This window comes from Pimephales promelas, chromosome 15, assembly GCF_988280905.1.
Source record: "Pimephales promelas chromosome 15, fPimPro1.hap1.1, whole genome shotgun sequence".
NCBI lineage: Eukaryota > Metazoa > Chordata > Actinopteri > Cypriniformes > Leuciscidae > Pimephales > Pimephales promelas.
Window position 1 is genome coordinate 20632558 of NC_142783.1, and position 21977 is coordinate 20654534.

General features: G+C 38.1%; 1 protein-coding gene across 1 annotated transcript in view; it reads left to right on the top strand.

Moving 5' to 3' along the window:
* ttc27 (tetratricopeptide repeat domain 27) overlaps window positions 1–21977 on the top strand; it is an 86455-nt gene that overhangs the window by 17491 nt on the left and 46987 nt on the right. Inside the window, exons 6-9 of the mRNA XM_039669515.2 lie at window positions 6212–6376; window positions 6570–6709; window positions 8082–8194; window positions 11749–11815. Of these exons, the coding sequence (XP_039525449.2) occupies window positions 6212–6376; window positions 6570–6709; window positions 8082–8194; window positions 11749–11815 (485 nt within the window). The remainder of the gene's footprint in view (window positions 1–6211; window positions 6377–6569; window positions 6710–8081; window positions 8195–11748; window positions 11816–21977) is intronic.

Consider the following 21977-nt stretch of genomic DNA (forward strand, 5'->3'; position numbering starts at 1 on the left):
CTGAGCACCAAATCAGCATATTAGAATGATTTCTGAACGATCATGTGACACTTACGACTAGGGTGGGTGCTGAAATTCAGCTTTGCCATCACAGGAATAAATTACATTTAATAAGTAATTATTGGTGTGTAAATTATATTATTTAATATTAGAAATGGGTGTGTAATATGATATTCTTTAAAGTACTTTGTAATTGCCATAATTTGCCAAAAATATATATAGAATTAAACGGAGCAATTCCTCGCACCAACAGTGCTCGAACCCTAATTATTTAATATCATGGCATGATAGAAGTACAAAAGTCTGAATGTCTGGGAAAGGGGACAAATACATTAAAAGAAATAGAAAAAATATTAATAAATATTATATAAAATAGGAAAATATAAGAAAATATATATATGAAATACAGTATAATATAATGATTTTTAACTATTTCCCCCCTCAATGGAATTGCTGATAATCTGCTTTTTTTTTTTTTTTTTTTTTAATAATACAAAAAATAGAAATAGAAGCTTTTTTTCACTAGTTGTCTTGGATTTGACTGGCAGTTATTCAGTTACTCCGATAAAGAAAATGTTGTCTATTCAGCTGTTGAAAAAGATTCTGTGCCAAATCTTTGCCTCTGATAAGCTGCTCAGTTTATATTTATGCATTTAAGAATTAAACTACAATGACTTGTTATATTTTAAACATGTTGATGGAATTTTAAAAGGTCTCAGCATCAAATATGAGGTTACAATTTCCTTTTACTTTGTGTGAACTGAAAGCATTCATTATAGATGCCCATGAAATGGTTTCTGAGGGGGAAAAAGTGAGTCAAAGATTGCTTTGCTTTAATGGCAGGATATAGACCCGTTCCTCTGAAGAGTTTTGGTTAATGTGGATTCACCAGGGAATCGTGGGCTAAATGATGAGCTCTGCAGCAAAGCAGCATCTTAATTGGGTTCCTGTGCCTTCGGAATGAGTTTCCTGCGCTGCTTTTTAATCAGACACGCATCAGCTATGCCCCAATATAGATAATCAGCGTAGATGTTCAGATGCAATATTTACAAGAGGATACAGGCGATAATTCTGTCTTGTGATGGTGAGTGGCTCTGCTTCAAAAGACCTCAACATCATGCCTGTCTCTAGTGGCACGCTAGGCTTTTATTTGCAGAATGATGTTATATTTGTGAAGCTCTCAAAGCTGAAATAACACCTCGCTGAGGTGTGTTGTCAGTTTCAGTATTGACTGCCAAAAGCATTCACTGTCCTTCACAGAGAGTTGTGGGAAAATTAGGGGATCGCCAGGGACTCACATCAGCCGATTCATTGACTGCTTGGCCTCAGGAGCATTTCAAAGCGTTTTAAACTGAAGTAACATGCAGTTAAATATTGAGCATAGACATTCCTTATATAAGTTTAGTCATAGTTTAGGACTAAAACTTTAAAAAGCTAGTCCATTTTTATGGCTTTGTTCATTCTTTATTGTAGTATAGCTTAGGCCTGTTGTTTTCAAGTTTTGAAAAACAATATTTTAGAGAAAAATTAAAATTTTGGGTCTGCCTAATTAAACCTGGCATATAGATAAAACATGTTAAAAGAACCTATGTTCTATACAGCTTGCTCTCCTTATTTAACTGAGTGCGATCAGCTTTTTTGCATACCAAGATGTTCCTGAAGGTATTAATTCGCTACACATTTTTTTAAAAACATTTTTATTCAAAAATAAATCATGAGAAAATGAACTTCATCACTGTGTTTGCAGGAATTGTAAGGAAAAAAAATACCTGTTTTTTAATTACTTGTTTGGGGTAAATGTATCCCCACCGGGGATAAGCAGAGGCAAGGATACATTGACCAGAAAGGGGGGAATCCCATGCATCCTATATCCTCCAGTATGCAGCAGTCCTGTGGGCGAAAATGCCTTGTTGGTAGAGGTCAGAGGAGAATGGGCCGACTGATTCAAGCTGATAGAAGAGCAACTTTGACTGAAATAACCACTCGTTACAACCGAGGTATGCAGCAAAGCATTTGTGAAGCCACAACACGCACAACCTTGAGGCAGATGGGCTACAACAGCAGAAGACCCCACCGGGAACCACTCATCTCCTCTACAAATAGGAAAAAGAGGCTACAATTTGCAAGAGCTCACCAAAATTGGACCGTTGAAGACTGGAAAAATGTTGCCTGGTCTGATGAGTCTCTGTTTCTGTTGAGACATTCAGATGGTAGAGTCAGAATTTGGCATAAACAGAATGAGAACATGGATCCATCATGCTTTGTTACCACTGTGCAGGCTTGTGGTGGTGGTGTAATGGTGTGGGGGATGTTTTCTTGGCACACTTTAGGCCCCTTAGTGCCAATTGGGCATCTTTTAAATGCCACAGCCTACCTGATCATTGTTTCTGACCATGTCCAAACCTTTATGGACACCATGTACCCATCCTCTGATGGCTACTTCCAGCACAATAATTCACCAAATCACAAAGCTCGAATAATTTCAAATTGTTTTCTTGAACGTGACAATAAGTTCACTGTACTAAAACGGCCCCCACAGTCACCAGATCTCAACCCAATAGAGCATCTTTGGCATGTGGTGGAACGGCAGCTTCGTGCCCTGAATGTGCATCCCGCAAATCTCCATCAACTGCAAGATGCTATCCTCTCAATATGGGCCACATTTCTAAAGAATGCTTTCAGTACCTTGTTGAATCGATGCCACGTAGAATTAAGGCAGTTCTGAAGGCGAAAGGGGGTCAAACACGGTATTAGTATGGTGTTCCTTATAATCCTTTAGGTGAGTGTGTGTGTGACGCACAGATTCTTTCAGCCTCCGGGCATTAATTTGCTGCAGCAATGGCTACATCTAAACAATCAACACTTCTGCCTCTCAAACCCTCTGGACTGTTAAATTCATTGCTCAAACAGCTATACTATATATTGCTTTGTCCTTAATTCTATAGCTGGCTGAGCTGTGTGGAAGGTAATGTCTGAAATATCTGGTTTGCAATTGCTTTCTAACTTCTAACCTGCAAGGTCAGCTTATGGACTGCGCCAGTGGGACTAGAGCCTCGGTACTTCTTGCTACAAGGGGCATCGAGCAAATAAAACCTAGATATAAATGACCTGGGATGTAAAATTGAAATGTTTGTGCTTGAATGCATGTGATTTTTTTTTTTTTTTTTTTGCCACCAAACAAGGTGATATGTGTTCATGACTCCTCAGCATCACTACAGTACCTAATTGCAGCTAGTTGTGGTTTGTCTCTTTTGCAATGTGTAACATTTATGCAACTTTATATCTTGCAATCGTATCTGCTATTCAATTTCATTAGTTCATCACATATTGAGGGCCTTGCATGAACATAATCCATCCTTGCTGACCAGATGGCATTATGGAGCTCCTAATGGCAGGAATTGATACTCCCACAAACAGAATCTGTTACTGAATGATATATTACAGCTGAAAAGCCAAACAAGCTTGAACTGAAACATGGTATTTATATTCCATCTAGAAAGTGTCTTTTACGTAGATGCGATCTGAGATTACATGTGGGATCTTCATTGATATCTGAAGACCTTTTTAAATGTAGGATCTCAAAGCCAGTATGATGTCTGAATCCCCACTCCCCAATTTATTCAAACCTCAAATTGTTCAAATGGATTGTCTTGTGGGTAAAAAATGATGTTCTTCAGTTCAATCTGAATAAAAGTACACCGCGTTTACCCCAGTAGTCATTATCTACAGCACCCACAGGATATTGACTACTTTTGTATTTCAAAAAGTTAAAATGATCAGAAAAGTAGGAAAGATTTCTCAGAACAATAAGGTTGTATTTCACTTGGTTGAAGATGAGCTCAGGCTTAAGCTCTTATGGTAGGGTTTATGTTTTGAGCTAATTTGTCTGAGCAGTTTATCACTGACTCAATGAAGTCAATGAAGCATTTTATTAGTTGGTAAATAATAAAGGTGAATAATTTTTAATCAGCGTTTACATTCAGCGAGTTACATGGGTGACTGGATATTGGAGCAGGTCTTTCATCATGTTGGTAAATGTCAAGCTTGCACTGGGATTTAATTGGTGAAGATTTAAACCCAGGTTTGTAGGTGACCGCTTTCATGAGGGTGTCTGTAGGGAACTGATTTGGTGGTGTTTTTTAATATTCAGTAGCAAAGGTTTAGAAGTGGTGAGTAGGGCTGTCAATCAGCTAAAAATTGAGTTGCATGATGTGTTATTTAATTTAGCCAAGGACATCCTTGTTCTAGTCTGCATATTGGTTTATGTTCAATATTTTCTAAAAAGTATTGTGTATTCAGAGCAAATTAATTGAAATAAGTGCAAATAATTGCACATTATTTGTATTTGATTCATTTTATTTAGTAATTGCTGTAAAGAAACCTTAACCTTATTTGCCTCTAAAACCAAATGTTAGTGTCGCGCTAGACTCCCTACTTAGTTGCATTGATGATATTAAGATATGGTTATCACAAAACTTTCTTAATTTAAACACTGCAAAAACTGACTGTGTCATCTTTGGTAACCCAAATGGTTCAGCTGTGAATCTGGGGGTTTTGACTCCATATGTTAAGCCCGCTGTTAGAAATTTAGGGGTTACTTTTGACCACAACATGAAATTTGACATGCAAATCAGTAATGTTGTCAAAACGAGTTTTTTCCAGCTTCGCCTTTTGTCTAAAGTTAAACCTTTTCTTAACAGGCATGACCTGGAAAAAGTGATTCATGCCTTTATTAGCTCGAGGTTGGATCATTGCAATGCTCTCTATATTGGTTTAAATCAAAGCTCCATCTCACGACTTCAACTTGTGCAAAACGCTGCTGCTCGGTTTTTAACCAATACATCTAAGCGTACTCACATCACTCCCGTCCTTTATAATTTGCATTGGCTTCCAGTACAGTATCGAATTAATTTCAAGATTTTGCTGTTTGTTTTCAAGGCCCTAAATGGTTTGGCCCCGGAGTACTTATCCGAGATGTTGACCCTGCGTGAGCACAGCGGGTTGTTAAGGTCTTCAAACCAATTGGTGCTGGAAGTCCCAAGGTCGAGGTATAAGCGATGGGGTGATCAGGCATTTGCTGTTGCTGCACCGAGACTTTGGAACAAGCTACCCCCTGATATTCGCACTATTACGGATGAAACTACTTTTAGATCTAAACTAAAAACCCACTTATTTAGAATGGCTTTTAATACGCAGTAGTGGTGGGACAATGTCTTTTTCTTGTTTATGTTGTTATATGTATCTATACTTGTGTATTGGGCTGTTTTATCGTGTTTTATTACTTTTATGATGTGAAGCACTTTGGATTCCTGACGGTTGTGTGAAGCGCTATAGAAATAAACGTTGATTGATTGATAATAAAAAATTACAAAATTTGTATCATTTATAATATGTATGCAATCAGTTAAATTTTTTACGTTATTTAAAATAAGAATTCCGAGCGAAACTCCATCTAGAAATATCTTCTCTTACCCAATTAGTCACTGCTTTCGCTTTCTAGAATAAAACCTCAAATGTTGTTTATTTTTTTTCTTCCTCTTAGCCCACAGGCAGAGATGCTTTTTCTTTAATAACAGGCTTTCATTCAATTTGATGACATTTGAAGAGGTGACATTGAAAAGTAGGCTGCATGTATGATTAATTCAAAATCAGGATTTCAGCTATTTTAGTCCGTATACTCGAGGCGCACTGTAATATTTTTATGACTGCCTTTCTTGCTGCTTATTTTTTATGTTAACATGAGTCAATCGCTGTTTGTGTCTCATCTCTTTTTGTGAGCAGAACAAAGCAGCGCTCATTTCTTACCCTTCACAGTTCACAGATACGTGCGCGTGACTTGCCCGTGAATGACTTGGAGCTCTGTTAGTGTATGAGAGGAAAGGTGCTGCTTTTCACTCAGATCTTCACACAGATCACGCTGAAGGTCACTAAGTGTTCAAGCTGAGCTTTATGAAGGGTTTAGCGTTCACATTTTCATACATGCAGTATTGCTGAAAGTGAATATACAGCTGTGGGCTCAATTATCACTACTTTATTCATTCATTCATTTAGTTAGGTTTCCTTTATCATTTTTACTCCCTTCTATTCTTCTCACTTAATCCTTTCTTCTTTTGTTGTCATTTATTCCTCTTCATTTCTTCCTTCTCTTTTTTAGTAAATTGAATGTGTAGATGGTGCCTCTCGTAACCTGGTCCTTCCTCTGTTTCTGTAGTGTGTAAATGTGAGGAGCTGTTCAACAACAACACACACAGGAGCCTGGCCATTCAGTTCCACCTGGAGTGCAGTTATACCTGCCTGACCTACTACGAGTATCGCAGGGCCAAAGAACACTTGCACACAGCCCGCGATCTGTCAGGACTTGATGTAAACATGACGGGTAGGCAATATAACAAGAAGAAAAATGATGATTCTGTGCAGGTGATTGAAGGATGGATATGTACGGCAATGCGTGACGGAAGTAATTGGAAGATGGAATGAATGGTCGAAAAAATATGGATTACCTAGCACTGCGAATGAGGAAAGAATTGATGGAATGCATGAATGATTAAATAACTGTTTGTCTCCCTCAGGTGCCCTAGGGAAGAGAACTCGTTTTCAGGAGAACTTCCTTGCTCAACTCATCTTAGATGTCAAACGGAAGGACAACTCTCCTGTTTTTAATTCTGATTGTCTCTCCCTTACGCCGACACCTAAAGAACTCTTACCAAAGGTACGTGGGAGTTTCTAAAATTAGCTTTTGTTATGAATTATGTATTGTCATGACAATGGTGGTTAATTGACAAATCTACTACAGGCCTTACACGTTTTAATTTTAATTTAATAATTAAAAAAATATTATTTTATATATTATTATTATTATATATATAATATTATTATCGGCTCAGGTCGTTGTCACCAGAGACTCGTAGTATGCATGATGGGTTTATGTAATTTTCTTTAGTTTTCTTTATTTGACAATTTATGTGATTTAAATGACTTTCATCACTGTACTCGAGTGATGGTCAGAATATTATAAAAATTTGACTTATGTTGGTGTTTCTACAAATATTCCACAAGAATTTGGTGAATAGCTTATATTAAATTTCAAAAGTCAATTTCCACTCTCCTTTGCCTCTTGTCTTGTGCTCATTTTAGCCCCATGGTATGTAAATACCCATCACAGTCCTTTTGGGGGCAAGATTTGTGCTTTACTTTTCCCATCCATCAGGGGGCGACGTTTATTTTACTTCTGACAGCAGACATGACATTGAGCTGTGGTGAAGGTCGTGAAAAATATATTTTATGCAGATTTCCATCTGTCCCATTCTTTCCCGTCTTCCTCTCGCTGTCTCTCTCCTCTCACCCTGAGGCAGTGCTTTACTTTTATTGCACATTTTTGGACAGCAGTTGAGTTTTATCTAGTGTTTGGGTGATCTGTGCAGTGGCAGTGTGGTGTCTGGTATTATCTGCTTGGCTGCGAATATGACAAATTGGGGACAGACAAAGATTTTACGGAAAATTCATGAACCTTATCTCTGTTTCCCCTTAGCTGGCCTCGTTTTAAAAGTCCAGTAAATCATTTTTTTCCCGAGATTGCTTGAGTTTTTGGATTAAATGTGATAAGATCAGTATTGCTTACAAACTCTGAGCTGATAGCGCTCCACTAGGTCTTTATCATTTGTCTCTGTGATGGCTTTTCAGGTAAAGTTTACTTGCGTGAGCGGTCTTCATTTCATGGGAATAGAATGTAAATGTCAACAAATTAGATTTTAAATGGGCTAAAGCAGAGGACCATGTTCATTTGCATATGCCCCGCCCCAGCTAATAAGTATCAATGCTGACTATGATTGAACATAATTTGCTCACTTGAGGTAATATTTCAGGAAATAATTATAAAGAGCTACGTTTTAGTTGAATAATTACAATGTAAAATTCGACAGGAGAATGGGCTTTATAAATGCTGTTCATTATACAATACTAAATATGTCATTTTGCCTCTCATTTTTGGCTCATCTAAAGTGTGATCTGTGTTTTGTCATATCTTTTTCTTATTTTTAAGGTCTTTTTAGGATCTGCTCTGATTCTCATCATGTGTTTTATAGGATCTTCAGCTGGGTGATGATACAGTCCTGAACCAGATTAACCTGGCAGAGCCGTCTGAACATGAACTCCCAGACCTTAGCGCTGAGGAACAGGCCCTTATACTGGCTACATGGTGAGCGTCTCAGTCGATTTGAATCGGCCCTGTTTGAATTGTGACACTGGTAACAGGATGGACACTCTAAAGTGACAATAGTGATTGATCATGAAACGCAATAATCGCTTGTCTTTTTTGCTTAAAAAAATAAAATGCACGGACTATGCACAGATACACAAAAGTGACCATTTTTGGATGTACTTTGCGGTCCAATTCACTAGGGTGCAATTTGTATCGACCTTGTTCAATCTTTTACTCTTGTACTTCGTCAGAGCTCAATATTTAGACGTTCCTCATTTTACGAGATGATAGACTGTCTTGTACACAATGATCAAAGTTTTCAGACTCTTTATAAATTTATAATACATTTATTTATAATTTAACTTATTTTTTTATTTTTTTTTTAATATTTTCAACTTTCTTAAGTGTAATGTTGCTGTTTGAGCATGAAAAGGGGCTGTGAAGCATAAAGTATACCCAAAGTCTACTTATTCTCTATATCAGTAAGCACTGTTTCTGAACTCCATTAAAATGTCTCAATTAGTCTTGATTGAGTTTTCTTCTTGGAACATACACGTCACAATATTCATAATTTAAATTTCCTTGATATGCAAAAAAGGGGCAAGGCCTTCTTGAGTTGTGTTAGTGGTATATTGAAACTCGCTGTTATGGTGAGGGGCGTGGCATTTCTAAAACCCGTTCAATGCGGTTGACCAACACACTGGTCTAGCTGACCAATCAGAGGACATTACGCTTTTCACATGGAGGGGATTCATAGAGACAGAAACTGAAAAGAGTATTACTGACAGACTGGGAAGAGAGGTGCTGCAACAATATAAAATGTGTGTAGAATAATGTGTTTTTTGAACATGTAAGCATTCTAGTAGACTCAAAACTTATCTGAAAAAATGTTTGAATCACCATTCCTTCAGCTTTTCACATGAATATGAGAGTAGCAAGGTTGTCGCTGTGAAGGTAAAAGGTTCACTTTTATGAAAGTTTAAGTCTTGCAGAGGAAATACACATACTGCCACTGTCAACAGTTAAATTAATCACACATACTACTTTTGCTAGACGGATGTGTATGGTTTCTGACACTTTAGTTTTGAGAGTCTACCTTGTGCATGTGATATTGAACATACTTCTGAAAGTCAGGTTGTCAAAGCCCAAGCCAAAACGCTTTACGAGTATGACTTAAACAGATCCTCTGGCTGAAATGTGCTTAAATTCATACAGACAAAATTCCAAGGAATATGCATCTTCTGTCTCCTTATCCTTGAAGTTTTATTAGCTGTAGTATTTAGTTCCAGTCGACATTTAATCATGTTCGGGATGTGCAAATCATTGTTATTTAGGCATGATTTATCTTGGTAACTTTGAAGTGTTGTGTCAGGCCTCTGTTTTGCAGAATTTTGTATATTTTTTTCCTTTTTTTTGTGGCCAAGTGCGCATTTAGAATGGTCATCCACCCCCCATCTTAGCCCTAGGAGGAGGTGTGGGGTTCTCCTACACTGCTCTCTAATTAGTCTTGTACCAGCCTGTGCATCCTGTTCATTGTGGAAAGGTCGTCATCTTGCCCGACTGGCTGCTAGGAGACAAATTGCAGGCGTGGAATAATTAGCAGGGCGTAATTATGCAGGCCAGGGTCCTTAATTGGGCTGCATGATAGTTGAAGGTGAATTATGGGCCGTCAGTGGTGCAGTCAAGCATAACTGCACGTACGGTTTAACGGCGTTCTGTTGGAATGCGAACAGCCTGCTGTACATTTTATTATCCTCTGTTAAGTCAGACGGTTGCAGCTTGAAGAAAGTAGCTGAAGTTATGTTTGAGATGTGTAACCTCATATTTGATACTTTTGACTTTTGTGACATCTTTGTTTTAATTCCTCTAATAAAATGCACAGAGTGAAAATGTACATGATTCACAAAATGCATGGGTCCCCCCCCCCCCCATTTATTTTCATGAGAATTAGTCTTAGGTGTATATGACTTTCTTCTTTTAGACGAACATATCTATATGTTGACACATCTATACGTTTATGACATATCATTGCTCTTCCAAGCTTTATAATGGCAGTGAATGACGGTTCTGATTTTGAAGTGTAAAAAAAAAAAAGTAATCCATATGACTCCAGGGGGTTAATAAAGGCTTTCTAAAGCAAAGCGGTGTGTTGGTTTTTGTAAGAAAAATATCCATATCTGAAATTTTCTAAACTAAAATGACTAGCTTCCCGCATACGGCTTGCGCAAGTCGGCTTGCGCCAAAAGAGTAACCCCTGATGCGATGTAGGAGTAGCTTAAACTTTGACACCTCCTGCGATTCAAACAAATAGGACTCGGCAACAAACTCAAGCTCCTCTTTTTGTATTGAAATCCTCGGACTTCTTTTTTTAAAAAATCCTCATTTTAGACTTCTAATTAGTGACCGATGTGTTGTTTTGCTCTATCCTCTGCGCTTCCGCATTCATCAATACGTCATTCGTCAGGTCCATTAAATAAGGAAATATCCATTTAATACGTAGATTTTTCTTACACGAATGCATCATTTTGCTTCAGAAGGCCTTTATTAACCCACCAGAGTGGTGTGGAGTACCTTTATGATGGATGGATGGACTGTTTTGGACTTCAGAGTCTCAACACCTATTCACTGCCATTATGAAGTTTGGAAGAGCCAGGACATTTGTATTAACTCTGATTATATTGGTCTGGAAGAAGAAAGTCATATACTGTACACCTACAGTAGGATGGCTTGAGGGCGAGTAAAGTGACTATCCCTTTAAGCATGGTCCCTATAATTTATCTTTACATTTTCTCCTTACTGTAATGTAAGCACAAAAAAAGCAATGGATGTGTATATTTAGGAAAAATTGTTTTATATACAGTCATTTTACAATTTTACTGTACTAATCTATAACTTCATATCAATTCCAATTCAATTTATTATAATATAATTAAAATTATCAATTTATTATACAGTTTAAGGTTATATATTTTTCATTCCTGACTAAAATGCTTTTATTAGACTAATAATATTACATATTACATAGATTGTACTTGGTTATCATTAATTTCTTATTGTACGTTTTTTTAAATGAACAAATTAGTGAGAGAAAAATAAAGATAATGAGATGGGTTTTTTTTTCAAAATCAGTAGCGATGTTAATATGATAACATATTTTGGTTGAGTTTATGGCAAGATATGATTATCCAGCAAGTACCTCACAACTAGAAAGGCACTCACTGGGCGTACAGTAATATTCATGCAGTGAAATACACATTTCTCTCGCACCGTTCTCCTAAAAGCTGAAGGAATAAAGGATGAGACATGCAAGCTCTCTTGCATTGCCATCATTATGAGGGTCGGTCTGTCTTTCTGTCTGTCTATCTGTCTTTATATTAGCCTGGCTGCGCCCTCCTACGCACTTCCGCTCAATTTCATTTTCCTTCAGTAGAGTCTGGTTGAACCAGGCTATCTCTATCTCTGTTTAAATTGTGTCCTTGACCTGTGAATTATAAGAAACATAGGCTTGTTTTATATGCAGATTTGAATGATTGTGTTTTTTTGCTTTGCAGCATAGACTTTCAGAAGAATAATCCTGTGCACAAGCTAAATGATGAGGAGCTCCTGGCGTTCACAACGGTAAGACGCACTTTTCTTTCTTTCTTCTCACAGCCATGGTACAGTTGACACATGTCAGTACACGCAGTTGTATTTTCAGTCTCACAGATGGAGTGCCTGTGAACAGGTTATTCTCATTTGGTCACAGTTTAGCATCTACAAATGCTAATGGATGAGTCTTATGGTTGCTTCTGTTACTCTGTTCAGAACCTTTACGGCATGAGGGTCCGTGCTCTGGTAAAATCTTCCATGTACAGTTCTGCTTGTAAAGTTACACAGCCCTTGCACAATCTCTCTTTTTTTCAATTTAGAACTAGACTGACTTTTGACAAATATTTGCATTCAAGTTTTAGTTAAGTTCACAAAAATAAATGGATTTTTACTTGTATTTTAAAAATACATTTAGTTAATTTTTTACATACTCTTTCTAAGCTTAATCTTGCAATAATGTTTTATGTGGCATTTTTCATATTGCGAAAAAAAGCAAATACATTTTCCTGTCCTAGATTTCTAAAATGCATTACTAGCTTAGGAGCCATTCACACAGAACGCATATTTGCTGTAAAAAACGTGGGGCAGTGGAATGGGGAAAAATGTTTGTTCAGCAAAAATGAAGAATGCTGTGTCATGCACGAGACGCTGCAAGAAAACGTGAAATGCAACGGTTAAAGGCTTCAGTCTAGTGCATTTTTACATTTAAAAACAACGTAAATGTAGTGCAGTGGATATTAAAAATTGTGTTGTGTGAATGGCTCCTTATAGTGGATCCTTTTTCTAACAGATTTGCTAAATTTGTTAGAAAATGTGCATAAACTGCCTTGAAAGTGATGTTTTTTTTTTTCTCTCTGATATTTTTTTTTAGCATAAATTAAATTAGCAACTTGGATGGAAACAGCTAAGGCAGTTTGTGGGCTTTCGCAATAGTGGTGTGTACGAGTATTTGGTTTGCTGCCTGCTGTTCTTAAAAATCCTCTAAGTTCTTTAAATTCTTTGATTTTCCCCAACATGCATTGCAAATTTGTGTTTGTCTCCACTTTTGTAAAGTTTAATCAATCTCGACATTTATGGGCTCATGCACAACAAACCCCAAAAGTCATTAATTAATGAGGAGACAACACGCAATATTAAGAACCAAGAGCATTAAATGCAGTATTCAAAAATGCCACTCTTTCTTGGCAAAATAAAACCACTTATATATTTTTGAACGCTAATCTGAACCTACAGGGGTATGTACACGTCTGAGCTCTCTTTCTGACATCTGTATGTGGTTGTGGATTTGACTTCCAGACTTTGTCAGAAAGACAGAGATTTATTATTTTGACGTCTTTATTTTCAAGTGTAGCTGTTTTTGTATAATGTAGCTGAGAGTGATGGACAGATTGAAAACTGCCCATTTCCTTTCAGCTCATTCACTCAAAACTCGCATTACAGGAAAGTGAAAAGCAATCGGTCTGGTCGGGTATGAGGAGAGCAAAACTCACTGAGCTAATCGAGGCACTTCTCTGCCGGCAGACCATATTGTCTTCCCAATAATCTTTGAGCCTCTTCCTGGTAATTTAATTAGTTGAATGTTTCAGCAACAGCCACACACAAACAATTTGGGAAGGTACCCCGAGAGTCACTACTTTTAATCTGTTGCGAGCTTCCCACCATTAAGATGTGGAAACAACAATGTGGCTATTCTTTCAACTAAAGCATCATATACTACAGGTTCTGCTTAATCGTTATCTACCACTAAATGAAATGATGCCCTACGGCAGAGACGCGTCTGCAAAAGCAGCCAAGTGCTCAATGCGACACGGTCTACATCTGCTGTGAACATCGTTTTTAACCACCGGCAATTTAGCATACAAAGAGTTTTTAAATCAGCAACCTGTGCCCACCAACAGCCTCAATTATTTATAGTCTGTTATTGCTGAGGACAGTTGTGTGTGATTTATATCCATTTACAAATGTCTCTGATAGCAAAATCAATCAATTTAGAATCATTTGTGTCTTCCGCTATTGTGGGCGTGCCATGTTAAAGTGGTTGGGTACAGAGGATACTTGATGATGCGTGATACTTTTACTAGGGGTGAGGTACTGTAAGCTATTATGTTTTACTTAAGTTGACGACTAGACATGGTGTAGTAAGAGGAGGTAAAACTAATATTCTTAGTTATTTAAGCATGTCTGCAGTCAGCTATAGAGTTTCAGAAACATGTCTTGTCAGGGGGAAAAAAAATTGTGGGTAAGTTGTGCCATGCCAAGGGGTGAGTTCAGAAAATGTGAACAATTATATTTCAAGTAAAAATATTAAATGAGAGAAATTGTCCCATCATATTTGCTGAGCATTTCTAATTTCTTTAACTGGCCAGGAAAATGACTAATTTTCACACTTTGAATACATTTAATTTTTTTTAAATGCTTTTTAGTAGTATTTTCTGTATTTTGTAAGCAAAGCGTACTCTGCTGATGCTAGATGTAGTTTATAAAAGAAATATTTTATATGTGTGTTTCAGCAATTATAGAAATATTGATATTAAAAAAATAAATCAAAACATACAAAGGAATCTAAGATAAATTCATAATTTTCCAAATAATGTTGGATGATTTTATTTATTTTACTATATTTTTTTCTATTGATTACTGTTTTTTTGTATATTAATCTATTATATAAGATGATGTGTGCCCTTTTATGCGACTGTACTGAATGATTAACATACAAAAAAAGACCAATATATTTTTGTTGTATATATTTACATTGTCATTTCATTGCCATGAATCTATAATCAATCCATAATCTACACGATCTATAAACCATTGTATTGTCTGAATCTGAATCTGTGCTTGTATAATTGTCTATTGCTGTTTATTTAACAGTTATTTTAACATTTTCAAGGGTGATGTTTCAGCTTGTCCTCCTCTTACGTTATTTTCTTTTTGTCTAATTTATACTTGGGTTACTTCCCTACCCGTCTTCCCAGACTCCGAATCTATTTGCATTCATTAGAAGTTGCCTTTCTCTGGCTCTCAGAGGACCTCGGCTGCGCCGCCTCGCCTCGCTGTTTAAAGCTTGATATCTTTACTTGTATGAGCAATGAAGTGAGTCGTCCGATCTTATGCGCTCAGCTGTGTGCACTTCTCTTAAACACTCCCACGTATTTGGAATGAGGTCAGTTCTTTTCAAGTGTTTTTGTGTTCTGGCCAATTGCAATTTTCCCCTAAGTATTAAGTGACTTTCCTAGACAACTAACCTTGAGAGGACATGTTTCTTTACTTTGACAAATACACTCACCTGTTCTCATAGCCGCTGAGATGTTGGTGGTCTCTCCTTGAAGTTAAATCCTCCTAATCAACACCTTTTAAGATCACAGGGTGTTCAGGAACCCAATTAGGTGTGGTACTGTGAATATACGTCTCCATCTTTGGAAGGTTTGACTGTCTGACAGCTTTTGCAAACAATTCTCAGCCAATTCGAATGTGTCAACACCCACCCCGAAGATGTCACCGTAAGTCATCAGATATGCCAATCTCGGGTTTGCTTAAAGGTACGAGGTTCTGACTGACAGGGCGAAGCAGTGTGATGGATTGGAAATGAGAAGTAAAAAGGAAACAAGTAGGAAAAATGTGTCTCCAGAGTCTGACCCAGAGGTTTGCATCATATTCGGCAAAAGCTGTTAGAGTCAGGTCCCTCTGGAAAAATAATCTACACTTTGAGCGAAGAGTTCAAACAGCAGTTTCCTGTGCCTGATGGAGCTCTGCTTTCTGCATGAACTCTAGAGTCCATATTTTAAGCAGCTTGGAAACCAAATGAATGGGGTACAATAGGTCTACGAGTCAGTTTGGGATGAGGACATCCTCTGCTTCTGGACATAATTCAATAAAAATCACTGTAGTTGAATTTGTACTCAAACACTAGAATGAGATGAAATGATGATTATTTTGATGGCTTTTCAGTATGGTTGGAAAAATGTAATCATGTCAACACCATATGCAAACTCTAAGAGAACATTTAAAATTTGTCCAAAATTACTGTCAGTGTCTGCTGGTTTGAATTTATTTTCCAAAGCCTGTTTTTTTTCTTCTCTTTAGTGGTCTAATTGGGTGATTTATTGGGTGGGGGTTGTGATGGCGCAGTGGATAAGACGCACGCCTTTGGTGTGAGAGACCCGTGTTTGGATCCACTGTGAGACACCAATGTGTCCCTGAGCAAGACACTTAGTTGCTCCAGAGGCGTGCGGCCTCTGACATGTATAGCAATTGCAAGTCGCTTTGGATAAAAGCATCAGCTAAATAAATAAACGTGAATGTCTTCTGATTAGGTTATGGTTCATTTCAAAGGTTAAAAATAGTTAAAAATAGACAGCTCTGAAAAACTGCAACTGTAGGGGGATCACCCCACCACCAATGTGCCCCTTCCACCCGGATGATGCGACAGCAGCCATAGTGCACCAGAACGCCACAACACGATGGCTTATGTGACTGATAGCATTGATTTTTGACCACAAATAAAAATGAATATGGAGGTACAAGGTTTCTGTCCAACAGCGACAATATATGCTTGTGTATATATATAACTTTCTATCGCAACTTTTATTTTTTTGACCTAGCTATTAGATAAAATAGAATGTTGACTGGAAGCTAGCTAATAGTTTTGGATATGTTTCTCTTTAACACTGAATTGTGAAATGTGTGGTGGTAAATATATTTATACTATTTATAAATATCAAAAGTTCCTTTATGGGTCATTTTTGATGTAAAATTTACGTAGAAAAACAAAAACCGTGTTTGATTATAAAGAAAGGAAAATAAATATAATGATTTGTGGAAATCAAAAACAAGATATTTAATGAATATCTGGATTAGTACATGATAAAATACATTCCTTTCAAATATCCAGCAAAGAAACATGAATACAGGTGTTTTTTAGACCCATGTTGCGCATAAGAAGGGTAGTGACACAAAAACGATTTTTATTTGAAAAAAAGGGAAAAATTTAAATAAGGATTTGTAATGATCTAAAACATGTTAATTGAGAAATAGCTGGATTACTGAATGATAATGCATTTCTTTCAAAGATGTAGAAAATGAAAACTTTACTCTATGGTCTATGTAGCACCATGTTGTGCATCAAAGGGTTAACCTGCCTTATAGTACTGGCGCTATCCAAGAATAACCAGTGAGATGGAGCGTAACGACGGGTGGGGACTATCATTTATATGTCAAGATAATTTATTTTCATCATTCTCAAAATGAAGTCGTTTCAGGGAAGCCAGGGAAGGGGACCTGTTCGTGCCTGAGTTAGCATTTCTTTAGGAACAGCAGGGTGTACTTTCATAGCCCAGCCGTTTTACACTGCAAACACACTTTCCACTCATTTAATCATTTTGTGAAGGGTGGGAGGATGATAAAAATGACATAGATTGACGTACACGCCCTCAAAGGATGAGGATTTGTTATTGTTTTTTTTTTCACGGTTATGTTTGTGTGTATGAGCGCTCATTGTCAACTCATAACTCATTGCAGAAATGTCCCTTTGCCAATGGCTGACTGTTGGTCTTGAGATCCTCTGGTTTTAATGATCAAGAGTCATTGATTGACCTCAAACACTGTTGCACATACAGCTGATAATGATTGTATTGAGTGAAACATTCTCATCACTCACACGTGAAGTGATAATTCATTTAGAACTTATTGCACATTACTAGGTTCTTTTGGGCATCAATAAGCATTTTCTGCATCATACACATCCCATATCCCATACACCAATGTTAATATGCTTCAAGAAATCAATCCGATGCATATTAAGCCCCGTGCTGGATTACACTCTTAATTGGCAAATCTGATTTTGAAACCCCCTTTTAGTGGACAGTGTGTCTAGAGAAACTTTAAATGATGAGTTTGTTGAGATCAATAATGCTTTTTTGTTTAAGTTTCAATTTCTACCATTTTCATCATTTTTAAAAGGAGTTTGCTCCAGACTTCTGTCTTATTTCTCTTCTTGATCCTTCCCTAAACCGCAGGTCTTGGCCGTGGGAAGAGTAACATCATTCGCATCAAAATCCCCCCTCGTAAGTGCCAGACCCGCTTCAGTTTCAAAGAGCTCCTCATCTGAGATGAATCATAGAAGTTTTGAGGCTGTTATGGTCTGATCTCTTTGGTTTGTGATGTCATGGGTGGTAACATCTACTAGTTGCTGTCAAAACCTAGCCCAGCAGTTTGTAAACCCACCTGGGCAGTTTGTACTTCCTCTCTCCGTCAGCACTTTCCCGCTCTTTTGGCCTCCAGACCACATGAGGTCACCTCTGGGTGTGGCATTTCAGCTTGTGTAAGCGGTTTAGTTTCCGATGATCATTGAACCCCCATCAGGGATCTCAATCCCTCCTACACTAGGTCAACGTAGTGATGGCATTATGTATGTAATGTGAGCTTGTGTTTGTTTGGTTGGATTGGGTCGTTTCCTTGCTGTGTTACCCATGAGGCAGATACTTGCGTTGATCTCACCAATGATCTCTTGCCAAGGGCAGTGCACTGTTGGCTGGACTGTGTGTCTAAATCCAGTGTAGCCGTGTGTGAACAAATTGGCTCTTCCAGGGCAATGTCCTGTCAGATCGAAGGTGAACACCTGCAGTTTAACTTATAAATCTTTTGTTCACAGAGATGGGCGTCTCCATAGGGCAATGCTAGGTCTGCAAATCTTGAGAATATTTCAATCAACAATGGCTAATTTGAGCCTGGACATGGGATGGTCATGTTGCTTGTTGGGCATGATGTCATTTTGTGTGGGTGTTTCTTAAACTTTTGGCACTTATATGTCCCACTTATACATGTTATGTCATAAGGGTTCTATTTTTATTAAAAGCAACAGATTCAACTTTTCTTTTTTTGTCATATAGAAGACCACATTAACTTTTTACCATGCCTTCATTCACTTTTGCCTACTATTCAAATGGCTGTATAGATTTTGTTTTAGTCTTGTCCCAGACCTAATGTCAGTATTAACCTGAAACTGTCACAATAAAATGAATTATAGTCATTTCAATATGTGTGATCATGAATTCTGTAACTTAATTTGTCATTCCTACCACACAGAATTGTAAGAAATTCAGTTCTAAAGTTAGTTTCCTTGTTTGCCAAGGAGACCGTAATGTCATAGAAAAACTTGAGATGAAATATTACATGTGACATGAAGAAAACGGAGAAATCTGTTTTTGCGATGTGGTGGAAAAAATTACACTGTGGTGGGAAATTGTTAAATCCCCCCCCCCCCCCCCCCCGGCCCAGATGGGCTGATATAATCTGGTTTTTCATCGCCTAAGCAAACCAGAGTGTGTTGCAGGCATGGTAAAGATGCACAGTACTAGTTCCCTCTTCTAGAGAGAACCGAGGTTACTTTAGTAACAGAATATGTTCTCTCGTACTGCATAATATCTTGCGCTAGGGGAACCCATTGTAAAGCGCCATGTGTGCTGGGATCCAACACCAAAGTCCCAAGGGCAGGTGCCCGGGGCTCATATAGTGCATAAACGCCAGGGACTCACAGAGAGTCTGAGAAGAGAGGCTATAAGCACCATTCCCAATAAGTAGCATCCTAAGGGAGCTAATCACATCAACAGTGTTCCACACAGTCAGGGTGAAAATGTTCGGCCTGAACTGGGTAACAGTATGGGTCTTACTCATTGCCCCTGGAGTTATTTTATCAATCAGCGAGCGGTGCCCAAGCGGTTTCAATATTCTGAGCTGAAGCAATGGGGCAGACAGTACTGTACATTACTGTACATTACTTTAGACCGAAAGTAGTTTAGCCTGTTAGGTGGCGTAGATGGCATAACTTTGGTGAGGTAAGTCTCACCACCTTACCTTGGCGAGGTAAGCCTCACCACCTTACCTGTGCCCGTGTCTTGGTTTGAGTATGAATTTCGAGTCATTTGGCCCAAATTCCAAACATGTTGCGCTTATTGAGAGCACTTGTAAATCCCTAATGCGCTTCACTGAAGAGCCATAAGGAACACTGTCTTGAACGACAGACGTTTCATGTCTGATAAATGGATTAGCTCGAGCGGGGCACCTTTCATGGCTTCCAAAATCGTTGAAAGATCCCACATGGGGACTGAAGGGGGGTCTGGGAGGATTTAGCCTCTTAGCTCCCATAAGGAAGCGGATGACCAGATCGTTCTTTCCCAGTGACTGGCCAGTTGCTGGTTTAGTAAATGCTGCTATGGACACCACATAAATCTTGAGCATGGATGGGGTTGTGCCTGCATCCAGTAGCTTTTGAAGGAAGGAGAGAACTTCTGCAACCCCACAGTCTAGGGGTGAAAAACCTCGAGCTTCGCACTGCCCAGAAAACACCACTTTAAGAAATAGTTGTCTAGTAGAGAGGGCTCTAGCCTGTGTGATCGTGTTTAACACTCCCTCCGGGAGGTTAGCGAGTACCCGTTGATGGCCCATGCATGTAGGGACCACAGCTCCAGGCGAGGATGCCAAATCCATGCCAAAAACATTGTTTCTGCACAGTCTGTCTGGTCCCAAATTCAGGTTAATGAGCGCAGATTGTGCCGAGACCAGACCAGGAGGCATTCCATCAGCCTTTAAAGCTTTCGGGACCTGGCGATTTACATAAACTTTTCGCCCAATTGACTTTGAGACCTAGATTCTCGAGATGTTTGAGTAATATGTTCCTGTGTTCTAAAATTGTTTTAGAAATGTTTATTTCCTGAAAGTTTACAGGATTAAAAGTGTCGATAGTAGAAACACCTTTCTACAGATCAGAGTTGGAACCAGAGGACCTTCCTTCTTGCCAGTTCCATCAGAACAAGAGAGCATCTGTTTTTTGTTTTTTTGTTTTTTTAACAACCGTGTTCAAAGAGCATGTTGGTGTCAGCTTGGTGCTTTGTGAAACACGCACAGTTTATATTATATGTGGTACAGAAGCAGATTTAAAACATTCATGTGTGACTTTCAGTTGTAGTGGGCTGTATATTTGTATAACACTCTAAATGAAGTTAGTGTGGTTTGAATGAGAAAATTCCTTAGCCAGGAAAAGAAGAGATGTCTTAATATATATAAAAACACATTGTTTGCCCTCCCATGTCTATGGAGTGAGTTTATTTATGAGAAAACAGTGTGAGGTTTAATTCCCCCTCCATTCTCTGGTGATTCATGTTACATGTAACCACGACCCACATTTTCTGGTAATTTTTCCTAAACTACAGTCCATGTGATCTGGGCTTGTCCTTGTGTCTTCCTGAAGGTCAAAAGACCAGCTATGACGATACAGGCAGAAAACAAACAAGCCCTTTCCTTCCACTTTAGAGATTTACTTCATCTTCATGACTGATTGATTGTACCCAATGCTTAGTTTGATTCAACACCTGTTTTCTTACAGCCACTGTTTTTCTCTTACACATCATAAAAGATGTAACGGTCAGTTCAGGTTATTTGCCATCACCATTTCTATCTTCTGCTGATCTGCTGTCTGCTGATCTCCACTGGCTGGTTGTGTGTGCAGGCATCTTTCCAGTCTACATGTGGATCCAGGAGTCTGCAGGCTGGTTAGATGGTTGTCACGTGCCCAGCAAACATCACAGTTTTTTATTGTCTGCTTTATCTTTAAGAATTTGCTACACGAGTTGAATGTCTACATATATTGAATCATTTAGTGATCTATTGCATGAAGTGAAGTACATGTACATCTATGCATTTGGCAAGTGATATTATCTAAAGTGAGCCGCGACTTGTATGTATACATTTGATCAGTTTGTAAATTGTTGCTATGCTCTTTGTGCTACAGGAATGCAAGAATTTTTAGTTCATGCTTTGTTTTGTCCAGTATTTTTTTCTTTTAGGGGTGGGTGGTATGACAAATGTTTTATTTATTTATTGCAATGCACATCACAATATATTTTTACTGCAAATTCAACCAAAAAAAGTTTGAGGTTACATGATTTATAATTCTTTTTTGATAATCTGCTCTCTCTTCTACATTTACAATAGATTAAAATACAAATGCACCTTGTGACATTGAAGAACTATAAAAAAGTTGCCTTTGTTGCAAGTCATGCTAAAATTTAATTTTATTTGTGCTCCGTCTTAACACTGATCTGACATTGATTTGTTTGGTAATGAATCCCAGAGAAATGTCTTTCGCTGCTCGGATCTTGTGGGGTGTGTCATCTGTAATATGTCATCTGACAAGCAA